We start from the raw sequence: 16,285 nt of genomic DNA on the forward strand, positions 1-16,285 counted from the left end.
ATTTGTTGATGTTGCTGCTGCGTCGTGTTGATGTTGCTGTTGCTGCTGTGTATGTTGCATGCAACTGCGGCTGACGCTGCTGCTGCTGCTGGGGCTTAAGAAAAAAAAGCTGCCTAACCGGTGTTAGATGCATTTGCATCTTTTTTTTCACGTTTTTCTTCAGCAGTTTGGCAATGTAGCCGTTGGCACAAAAAACCAAAATGAGAAACGAGCCAAGGAAAAGGCAGCCTCAGCTTAAGCCGTAGTTACATAAGCCTTGATTTAGATGATGGCTTAAATGTGCATGTATGCGTGAGCTTTGCAATAAGGAAGTGACTTTTCATGTCACTATAGTTGCTGTTGTTGTTGTTGTTGTTGCTTTTGCTGTTGCAATTGCCTGACTTTTTCTTGGATCTGATTGCCCGGGGACAACAGGACGCATCGCTTCACAATTTCCTGCTTCTCAGGCAGTTTTCGATAGTTTTCCCACACAAAAACCAAATGACATCCGCTGGATATTTGAAAATCGAGTCCAATTGCAATGAAAGTTTCGCCTTTGATTGGCTAAACGAGTCTGGGAAAGTCCTAAGTACTTATGCAAAGGAAGCACTTGGGAAAATGAATAATTTTGTATGTTTAAATGGAAAAGAAAATAGGAAAATAATTCTTTATTGCTAAAGTTTCCCTAAAAAAAGTTCCCCATTTCTACACTAACTGGCTTAGTTTTACTTTAGTAAGTCGTAGTGTTTAGTTTTTCCCTGTTTAGGCCGACTAATTGAGGCTTTGGTCAGTGTTAAACATGGGCGCAAATGCACTCCCTTTAATTAGGGTGAGCCTTATTGCAGTTGAAAAGCCGTTAGAGTAGTTCTGGCTAATTTACGGCACGCAACACGCAGCGGCTAAGTGTGTTTTAAAAAATCGTATTATGACCTCCCCGTCCAATGGATTCTCCGGCAATCAGTGCTCCGCACTTCCCCCTACTGGAAATTGCACGCGTCTCAAGTGCCGACTTCCTCCAGAAGGCATTGCAAACTACCCCCTGGTTGTCCAACTCCCTGCCCTTTTTGGCATGTCAGGCACGTCTTAACACGCTGCCAGTTTTGATTTAATTTAGTAGCAACTTCAAGATGAGGCGAAGAGTCGGACAAAGTTGAGTACTTGGAACAGGGAGCCACCATCGATCACGCTTCTCCAGCAGCAGCAACAGCAGCAACAGCAGCAGCGGCTGGAACATCATCTTTATCGTTTTCATAAGGTTGTGCATTGAGATCAGCCAGAGATCAGCAGCTCAAGCAATTTACCATGCAACCTCAACCTCCAACCATCCTCGTCTTCGGCTTGATTAAGCAGTTAAGTCTGAAACGGAGGAGCGGTGAAGGTGTTCCCAACAAGCCGTCAAAGTGGCCGCCACCATGATCATCATCATCGTCATCTGTGGCCACACTCGAGAGCACACATCACTCTACTCCGCCTTTTTCCTTGGCCCCTTTTTCCCTCGGCTAAAAGGTCAACGCATTCTGCACAAATCGTAAAGGGAAATGCCACACAATAACAACAACAACAACAACAGCAAAAGTAACAGCAGCAACATGGAAGCGGCGTGTTAATTGAAGACAGGCACCCCGGTATAGAGAGGGGCTTAACTGAAGTGAAGGGGGGTGGGCCAAGGGGGCTTTGCAGCAGTGGCCAGCCTGTTCGAAATCCAAAACGCTTCACTGATTTCTGCGTTGGCAGCGGCAACTCGCTGTAATGCAATGGTTGCTGCTGCCACCGCAGCGCATTTGAAGTTGCTTCCTCATTTCTGTGGCATGCACAAACTCATAACAATACACTACAAGAAAATGTTGCCAATAAACTCATAACTATTCATAATAAGGAAGTAGCTTTAAACATGGCATAATTGATACCGTTTTATGTACAATAATCGTTGGCTTTTTAAATATAGCAGCTGTTTATGGATTAATAAAGAGTTTATGAAGATATTAAAATTTAATAATAAACATGGATAATAATAAAAAATATAAGATATAGCAAGATTTGTCAGTATATAACATGACTTTCCATCTAGTTAAGGAAGCCTTTTAATTTGATCTTCTTCTAATAATAGTTTTCCCTTGTGCAGTCTTTGATCTCCTTCTAATTTCCCGCTCTTGGCCATTGCAATTATAGTAAAAAAGGTTTTTCTTGGCTTTGCATATAACCAGCACCAGTAGCCTAAGCAGATGCAATCCACCCATAAAGCTGCATCAAATTGGTCAAGTTTTAGAGTCTTCCGGGTGGCAGTTGGCCATTAACGACGCGTGAACTTGCAGATGCAGCAGCAACATCAGCAGCATCCTCCTAGCTAGCAGCAAGCCAAACAGCTGCTTATGTTATTGGCAGCTTAATCAAGGCACTTGAGTCCCCAATTCCACACCCCACTTGGCTGATAATGCCCTGGCACTCGTACTCATATTGTTGACGTCGATGGCCAGAATCGCGGAAGCGCCAAGAAAAATGCGTGTTGTTGCTGCTGCTGCTGCTACTGCTGCTGCTGCTGGGCGTTGAACCCAAAGGCGGGTGCAATTGCCGCCGCCGCCGCCTCGGGCGATGCGTTGTCAACTATTTGTGGGGACTGCAAGGGGAGAGGCAATTCTGGGGAATGGCGGCGCATCATAATCATTTATTTTCGCACTAGACAACAACACAAAGTGCAATGGCTAATTTTATAAACTTCTTTTCTTCTGCTGCGCCAGTGATTTGTTTTTCGCTTTGCATATACAATCGTTTCTTTTTTTTTTATTTTTATGATATTTACTAAGACATTCTTATGCCGGGCACGTTGGTTAAGAGGGAAAACAACCCAAGAGGGGAGTCCGCAGTGATTGACATTTAGAAGTCAACGTTCGGGTGGCTTTGTTGCTGTTGCTGCTGCTGCTGTGGTGGCTTTGCTGTCATTGTCTTTGTCAACCAACCACCCACTCGCTCACCCAAAGTCTCAACTCTTGATCCACCCGACTTTTCTTGGCAATTTGTCGATGGTTTATGACATTAATTGTGTGTGTTTTCTGGGCGAGGGTTTCCATAATTGCACTGCGATGGGAATCAGGGAGACGACTAATCGATTGCAACTATAATTGCTAATGAGTTCTATTATCAACTTATTCAAATAATGGTTAATGTCATTTGCAAGCCACAAAAAGTATTCATTCCCAGGGGGAAACACCCACGAACAATGACAATTTCTGTGCTTTATTTGCCAATTTGTTCACCTGTGATCTTCTCATTTCGGGCAAATAGAAGCAAATTACGCATAAACTCACTGGAAAGTTACTGACTCACAAGACATGTGAATTTCCTTAGTTGCAAGTGATGCAGAAATGTGCCAATTGCACAGAAAGCTGTGAATAAGCGTTTGTTATTAAGGGTCATAGGGGTCGATAAACTCGGGAAATAAAGAGTGATGAGGTGAATACTTTATGAAGATACTAATAAGTACTTAAACTTAAGGATTTAAGGAAGTATTTAAAGATATAAATCTAGATTTTATCTCCATCTCCCTTAAAGCCAAAATAAACATAATTAGACGTTTAGATTTTGTCTATAATTTAGTTTTACTTTGAAGTTTAGCAAGGCGACAAGGTGTTAATTGAACTTTAAATGGAGGGACAAATGCAGCAACAATCGGCGGCAACATCTACCGGGCGGCTACAAACGAGTTTCGTTGTAATTGGTGGACAGATTGCTCGCGTTGCCAGCGATGTTGCCGCGGGGCACGCATGCGTAACACGGCAGCAACATGTGACACACACATACGAGAACAATGAGCCGCAACAAAGGCGATGGCATAAATTAACATTAGCAATTAGTCAAAGAGAATATATGTTGCAACACCCCGAGGGCAACGACAGCACCAGCAGCAGAAGCAGCAACATCAACTCGCTGTCCAGAAGATTGACTCATTCACCTGCAACAGGTGTGAGTGCAATCCGCTTTTGTTATTATTATATTAAATTGTTTAACGATCGATTTTTTCTGTCTTTCCTTGGCTTAATTGTTTACTCAACTTTTCAGCTTATGCAGCCAGGCTGGCGAATTGTTTACAAACGAGTCGCGCGGCAATAACAACACTTTAAATACGTAATTAAAAAATTAAATGATCTTTCAGTTGCTACAAATTTTTTCGGCAATATTTTACTTACTTTATTTTTTAGCCCGCCCGTTGTTTGTGTTTTTGTTTTTATTGCATTTTGTGTTTGCTGTTGCGGCTGATTTGTTTCGCGAAAAGTCATAAACATTGCGAGCATTGGACTTTGGTTTTTTTTTTTGTGTGTGTGAAAAGGAGGAGAGGGCGGGGTGGTACTGGGCAATGGCAGCGGAAGCAGCTCAGCGGCAGCGGCAATGAACGGCAACTGAAAGTGAAAGGCGCTGAGGGAATTTCAAAGGAAGCGGAAGGCTGGCGCTGAGGGAGTTCAGTTCGGAGGTTTGGTGAACTTCACGAGGAAATCGATAAAAGGTTGAATGGAATCTAAAGAGATATATATATGGTGAACTGTGAGCTTTAAGGTGACGTTATTATTTTTAGATATTTTAACAAACACAAACAACTTGTTATTTTGGTAAAAACCAGAAAATAGAGGAAATACCTCAACTCACATTATCATAATACTGATACTAACCATTCAACTTCTAACAATAAACAGATATATGACTTTTAGACAGCCGCCAATCAAAGAGCGTGCAATATTCCAGAATGTTTTCTCTGCATTTTGCCTATTGCCAAATAATAATAAAATTTCGCCAACCAGACAATGGCAATAAAGCTGTGGCTGTGGCTAAACTTTAATGTAACCGACGGCCAAACAAAAGACAATTGTCAGAAGCGCAGAAACAGAGCGAGCAGCCACAATGGGCTGCCAGTCAAAGAACCAACAACCAACACAGGCAACAGGCAACAAACAACCAGCAACCAGCAAACAGCAAGCAGCAACAATGAGCATTCGCACTTCGGTACATACAGTCAACGGGGTCTGGCTTTTGGATTTGGATTGGCCTGGCCAACTCTGAGCTGGCAACTGACCCAGTTTACGCCACAATTATAAGTCTGTCTTGCTCTCTGGCTTTTACTATTGTTGTTGCTTTTATTGTCACTGCGCAGGCGCAGCAGCAGCAGCAACAGCGGCAACATGAAGTTTTTGGCAGCAACAGTTTCGTTTTGCACTCCGATTTTGGGCGTCTAGAAGAGTCGTGGCAACGATTCTTGGATCTTTGTAGCTGACATTTGATAGTTGGCTTTCAAATTGACTACAATTGAGTCGAGAGCAGTTTGATTCTGTGTTACTGTGTCGCCTTGGCGGTTGATGTTGCTGCTGATGTCGCCGCTGGCAGCGACAGCAATGTGCCCATTCCCAAGCAGACAAGGCAAGAACAGACAACCAGAACTTTGTCCAAAAAGTTCTTTGGCCCGCTTGGCTCTTTAATTGCATTTTGATTTGCGGCCAATTTGATTGACGGCGGCATTACAAATACGAGTAGAAAAGCCGAGAAAGAGAGCACGCCGGAAACTTTTCAATTAGCCAACTTCGAAGAATCTTCTCACATAAATTTGATTACAGCCAGCAAGTTTGGATCAGAGTTCAGTGGAGCAAGAAGAGGGTGACCTAAGAAAGCTTAGGAATATTATTTGGAGCTGCCTTTATAAGATCAAAAGTGTTAATAATATTTAGGTTATAATAATATATTAAGAAGAAAGTTGTAATTGAACTTAAAGTTTAACATATTAAAAGCTGGCCACCCTTATATTTCCCTTTTATGGACCAAGCTAAGAGGTCGAGAGAATGGCAGACAGTAATTACGATAAACTTATTCGCTGAGCAATGTTGCCTTATACTTTCAGCATTTCTGTGTTCATGTTCTTCATTTTAGCCTAAATGCGAATAAATATAAACTAAAAGTTTATCAAATTGTTTGGGAAATAATTGGCTTAGGGAAAGGAAGGCAGATGTTGCTGCCGGCATGGCATAGTTGCTGCTGTTTCTGTTGCTGGCAGCGATGTTGATATTGCCACAAAATGCCGCATGCCGGCATGAAAACTTTGGGTGGCTGTGTGTGTGAGTGTTATGTGCTTTATGTTTGACCCAAATTCCTGTAGAGCCATGCAAAGTGTTGCTGTTGACGTCGACGGTGTTGCTGTTGTTGCTGCCGCTGCTGCTGCTGCTGCAACATCCGAAATGCAATTTCAGCTTGGCAAGCATCGCGTTATTTTCCTCTTTTTTGCATTGTACTTTCTGCCACTGCCAACAAAAGCTTTGCAAATTAAATAAAAGTCATGCCACGCCCACTCATACACAAACACGCAGGCAAAATAATTGCATTTGTTTTTTTCCCTTTTTTTGCAGTGCAGAAGAAGTGCGGGGTAATAATGGTTTGACCCATTAAAATCCAAAAACTCCAACATTTGCACAGGGTTTTAGGCTTAGCAGCTCTCTGAGCCAACTTAATTGGAAAATCTCTCACGGCAACTGAAACAGCAACGGCAACAGCAATCGGCAATCAGCAATTGCCAGCTAGCTGCAACATTGCCATTGCAACCATAAGCCATAATAACCCCAAACGATTCGACAAAGTCTGTGGCAAAGTCTAATTAAAGCGAGCAAGCAAAAATCAAAAGGCGCCTCGAAAGTTGCAACCGCCCACCAACAGCAGCAGCAGCAACATCCCATTCAAAACTTGCCTTAAAAGCAATTTAAGTAAATTATTGAACTTTCCATATGCATTGGGGCAAAGGAAAAGTCGTCCCATCAGGGAAGAAGAAACTCTAAAGTGATGCCAGCGAAAAATATGGAAAATGGAAAAGTTTCTACACCTCTAGACGAAACTTCAATGCCCTGCAAAAGGAACATCATTAATCCTGGGCAAATAAAATATGGCAGTAACGATGGGCCATAAATGATGAAGTAACTTTTAAGACCCTCTTACCCATAAAAATGTTTTATTACATCTTCAATCTGTTGGGTGTTGAGCTCTAAAAGCTTATTGGGTATTCAGTCTTTAAAAATCTAAGTGTCTAGAATGGCCAATAAGCAGTTAACAGATTAATAAAAGAATAATAAAATCTGGTAATTAGGTAAACTCTTTAATGATTTTGAAAGGAAAATTTCAAGGCATTTAAAGTCGGCTTTAAGGAAAAATCTCTTCAACTCAAACCTATTAAATGTGGTAAAAAGCCAACTCCACGACTTGCCCGAGTGGGTCGAGGAGGATTTCCTTGTGGCTCCATTTTGCGTGGGCGTCGAGGAAAATTAAGGAAATGTTTGCTCAACACTGTATAGGCCCCGACTCTGCGCGAGACAAATGCCATAAAAAATTGCAACAAATGTTGCAGCCAATAGACTCGGCTAATAAATGTTGCTCGCGTGCAGCAACAGCAACACCAACAGCGACAGCAACGGCGACAGTAACAGTGACAGCAGCAACAACAACAGACTAGTTGCCTGATTTTATGTTGCCTCTCTCTTGTTTCCGATCTTTTTTTGGGCAATTAATTGCGCAACATCAAATAAATTGCATTTGAAAGCCAAGGGAACCCTTGCAGCTCTTACTGATGTTGCTGCTGGTGTACTGCTGTTGCTCGTGTTGCCGCCGCTGACAACAGTCATAAAAACTAATTTCATTTTAGCTTGGTCCGTGGGTGGATTTTTGGCTTGGCCAGGAAGTATTTCCCAAGCCAAGGCAAAAAGGGGAAAATTTTGTGGCAAACCCAGCTTCAACTGCATTTAAGCTGTGGTTTCCGCCCGCTTCACATTTCTGCGGCCAGTGGGGAGTTGTTTATGGGTGCTCAGCTAAAAGGTTGGGCGGATTTGAAACTCGTTTTAAGCCTGGATGAACGGCCTCTGCCCGCGAATTGAGTTTTTAAATGGGCGAATTATCTTAAGTAAAGGTTTAACAACGTTTTAGAGGGGCATTAGTTAACTAGTTAACCGATGTTCGCTGATTCAATTACTGGTAAGTAAAGTAATAAAGCTGAAATGGGGAAATGCTAAGGAAAGGCTTAAGGAGTTAAGAGAAAACATGTTGTTTGCCAGGCTATGATATGTATTACTTACTGGATAGGAGAGCTAAGTTAGATTCCTATATTCAATCTCCGCTCATTTTCTTCCAGTGCATCCTAAATTGCTCTTCTAAAACTTTATCTTACAGTTGCCAATTTCCACCGACAGCCAACTGACACAATCTGCAATCTTTTGGCAGAAATCTGCCAGTGGTTTCGCAGCTAATAAAGTTATCAAGAGGCACAAAAAGCTAGAAGGTGCAGCCTCCCCTTCACTTTGGCCCCAAAAACGTTGGCTGGCATTTTGGCTTAATCATATTTCTTGGCCCCCAGAAGGTATAGTAAAGGTTTGGTACTTACAATCGCGGCTCATGCCAGCGGAAAGGCATTTCTTGAAGCGGCAATACTGGCAGCGATTTCGATTCAGCCGGATGACCAAACACTTGCCGTCCCGCAAGCAGCGGTATTCGATTTGTTTTTGGATGCTGCGACGAAAGAAACCCTGCCAGGATATATAGTTTATAATAAAATATATATTTTAAAGATATATCAACTATATAATATATCACCTTGCAACCCTCGCAGGAGGTTACACCATAATGGTAGCCCGATGCCTTGTCGCCACAGACTTTGCAGGGCACAAATGATTTCGAGGAGACGCCGTTGCTGTTGTTGTTGTTGCTGCTGCTGCCGTTGCTGTTGTTGTTGTTGTTGTTGCTGCTGCTGTCCGCTAGGCCAAAAGATTGCTGCTGCGGGTGTTGCAATTGCTGTTGGTGTTGTTGCTGCTGCTGCTGCTGCTGTTGCAGCTGTGTCGTCGTCTGTGGCTGCTGTTGCTGCTGCTGCTGCTGCTGTTGCTCTGCAAAGGAAAAATGCATTGGTTAACACATTTCCTCAGCTGGAAAGTTGTCCAGCTGGTCGCTTATGCAATGGCACATTGCTCATACGCCACATGTGCAACAGTCGCTGTGCAATTTGGCAAATGAGTTTGCTGTCACTGTCGCCATATCACCCACTCGCTATCTGCCCCCGAAAAGTGTCACACTTGCAGTCATAATCAATCGACAAAACTGTCACAAGTCATTGAGTTTACCCACAAAAATCAATTTTTCCGGCAAATTGTAAGACTCTCAAAGTCCTAATCTTAATCATCCTTAAGCCGGCTAGCAATCAAAGTCAAATGCAATGCCCACAGAGTGCATTCAACTTGGTGGCGATGTGCGATAAGAAGAAAATGCCAAAAAATCACGTATACGCCACAGCCTACAATAAATTGCCTGTAAAAACGGCAGTCACGAGGAAAAACTGCAGCCGCACAATTTTCACTATGCGAGAGCCGAAAAAAATTTGCATTGCAAATTACAAAAAAAAAAAAAAAAGAAAGAAAAGGAAAAACAGAAAAGCAGCAAAGAAAAACTGGAGCCAGACGGCAATGTTTGCTTCTTGGCATTTCATTTCGAATTCAATTTGACTGCATTTTGTTGCTTTTATTTTTCGCTTTTCTAATGCAAGAGGAAGAGGCAAATGAACTAAGCGCGGAGTTTGAACTGCCGTTGTTGTTGTTGGTGTTGCTTGTTGCCAGTTGCTAGTTGCTAGTTGCCGCTGTGCCAATTGGCGTTGCCACACCTCAAAAATGCGAAACAAAATGAAATTAATGTGCAACTTGCACGCGCCGGCAAACAGGCAGGAGGAAAGAAATGGAAAAGATTGGGGCACACAGAAAGAAGTGATGATGAATGAAAGGTGTTAGTTTACTTTGTGATAAAGATTAAGATAATGATTAAATCAGATTTTATAAATTTACAGATGGTAAAAATGTTTAATATTAAAATGGAAGGTAAAGAAACTTTAAGTTATGTTCAGGTTCAAATTCTTTTCCTAAAATAACTATTTAAGTTTTTCGTCAACTTGTTTCGTAAATATCATGAAGAAAGCATTAACATCTTCTGTTTACTAATATAAATGAATTCTTAATAATCTACATTATTTCCCAGTGCAAGGCGCGTTACGCGCTTGTGCAATTGCAAATTGAATTTTCACCATTGGACTGCCGGCAATAGCAACAGCAACAACAACGCTGTCTGGAAAATGTCGTCGGCCCCCGGGCAGGAATGAAAAAGAAAAACCCAAAGGAAACTCAAGTGCCTGCTTTTCATTTTCGCGCCGCGTTCAAATGCAAATCATTTGGTGGCTTTTGTAAGTTGACAATTTGAAACGCCATTGTTTACCCAGCCGAAGAGAGAAAAAAGGGGTGCGGGCCGAGGGCTGGCGGAAAACTGCTTGGCATTTCCGCGTTGTCAGACAAGTCAGAGGCATGGTCGATAGACGACAAAGGCTTCATATTTTCCTCGATTTTTTGCCCCCCCTCCTTTCCATTTCTATTTCTTGCATTTATCTGGTCGAAGACAACTGATTGAGTGGAGAAGGCAACTAGCGAATGGCACAGACATTATATCAATTGAAGTGCCAAGGAAAATCAGTCGAGTTTTTGACTTTTCCTTGATGAATTCCTATTTGATTTTTCTACCACCACCACCCCCTCTAGCCATGAAGTAACCCTCCTTTTCAGTGATTTAATTTGCTTGCCATTTGCATTCGCCTGCAACTGCCCGCACTAATTGCTGCAATTAAATGTTGCCGTTGCGGGCCGCAAAATGAAATCCTTGCCAGCAAATCCAGGCAATTAGCAAGTCCGGCCAAGACAAATTTGCCCAAGTGCTTATGGTTTTTATGGTTGAAGAAGTGTACAGTGAAAATGTAGGACTTACATTGTGAAAAATTGGGAAGGGTTTTATATAGTTCTTAGAAAAAGTTCTTTTAAGGATTGAAATTGCGATTAGAGTAGATTGAAACGTAAAAACTTTTTCCGTTTCTGAACCTTTTTCTTCCCTGTGTAATCACCAGCTGACCGTTGTAGTTATGAAACTAAATTTTTGTTGCATTTTCCGGCTCAGTTCTTAGTACCCATTACGTTGGAGTAACCAACAACTCCCGACCGGCCGACCGATGGCTAAGTCCATTCAAATGCCATATCCAAGGCAATCCAAGAGCCGAGACCAATTCAAGGCGATTTATGAAAATGAAAACATTTCTTCCATGGCTTTCAATTGCACCCAATCGCAACGGCAACGGCAAATGCAACCGCATTGACAGACCTGCAACATGAAAAGCAATTTCCTCGTCGAGCTCAAGGAAAGGAGGAACACACCAACGGCAACAGCAATAGCAACAGCAACAGCCATTGGCCAATAACAGGGAATTATATTCATTTTCACATTTTTCATGCTGCGCTTTAATAGTTTCCTCAAAAGGAGAAGAAACCGAAGCCCCAACGACTTTCAATTGCTGTTGCTGTTGTTGCTGCTGCTGCTGCTGCCGCTGCTGCTGCTGCTGCTGTTATGCAATGAATGCAAATTTATTGAACATAATTTCCAACAGCGACAACAATGGTCCGCTGAGGAGACGACAACGCGGAAGAGTCGCTGTGTCAGTTGCAAGTTGCACGTACCTTTGTTTAGATGCGCAACAGATGAAGATGTTGCTGCGGGGTTGACGTTGCTGTTGTTGCTGTTGGTGTTGTTGCTGTTGGCGTTGTTGTTGCTGGTGCTTGTACTGCTGTTGTTGTTGTTGCTACTGCTGACCGCTGACGAGGATGTATGAGCGTGGCCGCTGACATTGACAACTGTACTCCGCGCGAAATGCTCCGAGCAGCTGGACGACGACGAGGAGGAGACCGCGTGGGAGGAGGATCCACAGGATCCCGATGATCCGGAGGAGGAGGCCGACGAACAGCCGCTATCCGGCGATGAGTGGGCACCGCTGGAGGAGGGGGAACTGCTGCTGTTGTGGTTACTGGCCGGACCGAACTGATGCACACTGCTGATGGTGTACAGAGCACCTCCACCATTGCTCAGCGTGCAGTTGAGCTGATGTTGCTGCTGTCCAGGGTGTTGTTGTTGTTGCTGCTGCTGCTGCTGTTGCTGGTGGGTGAGTTGTTGTTGTTGCTGTGGGCCTAAACTAACTGCAACACTCTCAATGGGAGCTGCTGTTCTGTAGAAATCATCGCACTGCAACAACTGCAATGGATCGGCTTCAATGGCACTTAGGCAATCCTGCAATTCCCGGTGATGTTGCTGCTGCTGCGAAGGTTTTGGCTGCTCCTCCTCCTCTTCCTGCTCGGATTCCAAGCTATTGGCCTCACTGTAGGCCCCCTGGGTGGACGAGTCCTCTGGTGTGTCAAAGAAATGCAAATTAAAGTCTGAATTTGCATTAAAATTGACCGCCGGCAGCAGGGCTCCCTCGCCTTCGTCCTCGTCTTCCAATTCTGCCTCGTCGTCCTCGTCCTCTTCTTCGCCTTCTTCCTCCTCCTCGTCCTCGTCCTCCTCCTCCTCTTCGCTTAGCTGTTCCTCGTCTCGAGCGAAATCCTTGATAAGGTCCTCTTCCTTGACCTGGAGCTGCTGCTGCTGCTCCGACGAGTGCTTCACACAGGTTTCGACCAGAAGATTGGAGCGGATTTGTGCCTGTGCCTCCAGCTCTATTTGGTATACATCCATGTTGCTTGGATCGGATCGGTTAGATGGCCATCCATCATCCTCATCATCGTCCTGCTGGCGGAAATCGATGTTGGCAACCCGCGATGGCGCCTGCTCAGCATGTTTGTGGAAAATCTCAGCGATTTTTTCTTGTTTGGCACTTTATGGGGAATTCGGAGAGAGGTTTTTCAAAAACAATCAGAGTCTTTGGGATAAGTTTTCCTTTTTTATTAGCTTTTTTTGTTAGCTGCGGTTTAATTAAGGAAAGATCGGAGGATTTAGCATATTCTAATGTATATTAAACTGAGATCCTACATTTTTGTATTTATCTAACTTTTGGCTTAATCGGATTCTCTAAACAAAATGATTTCAAAGTAGAAAAGTTAACTTTAAAAAGTTAAGAACCCTCACTAACTGCTTGTAACTCAAAAATACAAAATTACATTAGCTTGCAAATTAAAAAAAGAGAAGAACTAATCAGAAAGATCCTAAGTTAATTAGTTTAATAACTCCAATTTTCATATTGTGATATAAGCTTAAAAGATCTTATCACTTCGCCATTTCCCAATCTATCACACACAATTCTATCATGACAAATTACCCTCCCTAACTTGTCTGCGCAATTTCTCCATAATTGGATTAATTTAATTATCACTAACACCCCGCATTTCTCTTTCCCAGTCCCCTCCCCTCTTCTTTTTTCATTTTTCACTTGCACTTAGCATTCATAATAGCTTATATTGCATAAATTTTCAATTCACTTCCGTGTTGCATTCGATGTCCTTCGTTGTCAAGTTCAAGCGTATTCCAAAATCGGCCAATCGATGCCGATATATGATATAAGTTTGTTATAGGGGCGGCACACTCGCGATTCGATTTTGTTTTTGAGGAAAGAGAAATGGTGATCGCGCGTACGAAACTCTCGCCTCGTCGAGATCCAAGCGCCAACTTCGCAGCGCTCCAAATGCGCCAGGGAAAATCCAAGCCAAACTGCAGAACCTACGACAACAGACAAAAGTCCAAGACGACGACGGCAGCGACGCAGAAGAACAAGAACGTGTCCCTGTGAGCGTGTGTGAGTGATTTTGAGCGGTGGTGTGAGTGTGGAAAGAGCAGGAAAATAGAATGCAATGCGGCTGTGTGGCCCAATGGAGTGGGAAAACTGCGAAGCGCCGCCGCCGCCGCCACAGCACGAGGCGGAATCTCTGGAGGAGATCGGGTTGAGGATGAAGCGGGACGGACAGAGAGAGAGTCAATGTGCTGCGAGACACTGGAGGTTCTATCTTTCTAATCTCCACCAACAGCAACAGCAACATCAACAGCAGCAGCAGCAGCAATAACAGCAGCAACACCAGCAACAACTAGGAAAGTAACAGCAGCAACAGGAAAAGGCACAGCAACAGCAACGCAAGCTGCAACAATAAGAACCACAGGCATAACAGCAGCAACATTAGAAACTGCTACACCAATAACAGCTACAACATCAGATGTAATAGCAACAACAGCAGCAACACTAGCTGCAACAGCAACAGTCAAATCAGCTGCAACAGCAAGAACCACAGCAGCTGCAAGAACTGCAGCAACAACAAAAGCAAACTAAACTACAACAACCACAACAGCTACAACTCGATTTGCAACAGCAACAGCACCGCAGCAACATGCATTGCCACTCTCGCTGTTGCTGCCTTCATGTTGTTGCTGCACTTTTCCATTTGCAAACTCTTTTCCTGGTTGCTATTTTCAATTTCTATTGCCGCTGCCAACGTCGCTGCCGCCGTCGACTTCCAACATTTCCAAGTGCAACAACACTCCACTCAAGATCAATTTCACGCACACTAGTGCAGTGAAGGAGAGAGAGAGATAGAGCAAGAGGTAGAGAGCGAACCGTTACTTAGTTTGCACTATCCTCGAGGGAGAGGGCAATAGAATATGGGAGATTGTGTGTGTTTGAAAGAAAGAGAGAGCTGAAGTGGGGGCGCCTTAAAGGGGGGTCAAAGAACCTTTGGCTGATCAGGCGGGAAAGAGAAAGGCATAGCGGCAGAGGGCTCTCCGAGTGGGAGAGAAAATTCTGCAATGCGGAAGTTTAAATGTTGCATGTTGCTGCTGCGTTTGTTTTTCTTTTTCGTTCTTTTCTTCTCAAAAGAAAGTGGTAAACTTTAGTTTTTTGGCACAAGAACACACTCTTTTAAGAATTATTTTTGAAGATCATTTGAAATATATTGAGGAAGTAGACTGTGAGTCACAAATTTTGCAAGTTGCTGACGTTTTTTTTATAGTCTTTTAGTTAAGAGAAAGCCATAAACTAAAAATACAAAAAAATATTTCTCAAAATACTGTTTGTATAGTTTATGTTTTTTGAATTTAGACAAGAAAAGACGTTAAATTTTATAAATAAATATACATATTTTTGAGAAAAGTTATAAAGACATAAGAGATCATAATGACCCTAAGTTTTGAAAGTATAAAGTTAACTATACCTAAGAATATAAAGCAACTATGAGTTCTAAAGAACTTTTCCCTATTTTCCCTAACAATTTTCCTGACGAATGCTTGGCGCAAAAGGGAACCAACGAAAGTCAATGATCAGCGGCAACGGCGACGTCAACTGCATGCTGGCTTGCCATTTTTCCAACGGGCAGCGAAAGCAACCAGAAACTGTAAATAACAAGAAAACGGCAACTGGGCGATCGCCGGAGCTATATATCCACGATCCTCTGCGAAAGCGAAAAGCCGAAGTACGACGACCAATCGAAGCGATAACTTCACCGCCCCCACCGATCTCACCACCCATACTCCATACCATACTATACTATATGTCCGATTGCGTCGGGCGATAAAACCTGATCTCAACAAGGCACACAGATACGAAACGCACACTCCTTCAGAGACGCTCACCCATACAAAGGCACGCGATGACGACGAACCAGGAAGAGAAAAATGAAAATGCCGCTCGCAAAGATTGTGTAATCGAATTGAGTGTGCATGAGTGCGCGTGTATGTGTGTGAGTGAGAGTTGTTTAAAGATGGTCGGGTGAAAAAAGGGGGTGAAGGCACTATTCTTATTATTACTGCATTTCACTTATCATCTGATAGGGGGAAGGGGGACGGGTGGTTGCCTTGGCTTCTTCGTTTTTTTTTCGCGTTTTATTTATTTTGCTATTGTTGGCTCTACGTTGTTGCCGCTATAAGTTCAATGACTTGTGGGCAACGTCATGGGCAACATCCGAGGCAACACTAACAGCAACAACATCTAAGGCAGCAACAGCAACAACAGTAGCCAGAACTAGGCGCGGGCAGCAACAAAGTGGTGCAAAATGCGTTTAGTTTTATTTATTTGCTTATTATTATGCCACTGCCGAAAGCCTCTAGATTCTACACAGAACAAAACTGATCAAAAAGATAGTCAAGGTGAGTAATGTAAGAAAGTAAGTAGTAAAAGTTAGATGTCATATTCAAAGAAATTTATTTCCATTCATTTTTATCCCAAAAATGTCTGAACTCTCGTACTAAACAGCTCATAACTTAGCCAAAAAAGTTAGTAAATAAAAATGGCATACATTTTTAGACAACTATTTTCCAGCCTAAAGAAACCTCATCTAAGGTTTTTTTAATTTCGAAAAAAAAATTTTTTTCGATTTTCAAAAATTTTGTAAGGGGGTAGGTCATAAAAATGTCAAAAAAATGAAAAAATATTTTTTTCTGAAAATGATTAAAGCTTGAATACAGATTTTATAAGGTGGAAAAATAA

At 42.8% G+C, this 16,285-nt stretch overlaps 1 protein-coding gene across 1 annotated transcript in view; it reads right to left on the minus strand.

The window, feature by feature from the left end:
- The window catches only part of LOC108114169 (ecdysone-induced protein 78C), a 32,544-nt gene extending 19,986 nt beyond the window's left edge, over positions 1-12,558 (minus strand). The window contains exons 1-4 of the mRNA XM_017224963.2: positions 11,726-12,558; positions 11,514-11,605; positions 8,578-8,864; positions 8,369-8,510 (exon numbers count right to left, since the gene is read on the minus strand). Coding sequence (XP_017080452.2) covers positions 8,369-8,510; positions 8,578-8,864; positions 11,514-11,605; positions 11,726-12,558 — 1,354 coding nt within the window. The remainder of the gene's footprint in view (positions 1-8,368; positions 8,511-8,577; positions 8,865-11,513; positions 11,606-11,725) is intronic.
- Between the last annotated feature and the right edge of the window lie 3,727 nt (positions 12,559-16,285).

The sequence above is a fragment of the Drosophila eugracilis genome, unplaced genomic scaffold (assembly GCF_018153835.1).
Source record: "Drosophila eugracilis isolate 14026-0451.02 unplaced genomic scaffold, ASM1815383v1 contig_2154, whole genome shotgun sequence".
Taxonomy (NCBI): domain Eukaryota; kingdom Metazoa; phylum Arthropoda; class Insecta; order Diptera; family Drosophilidae; genus Drosophila; species Drosophila eugracilis.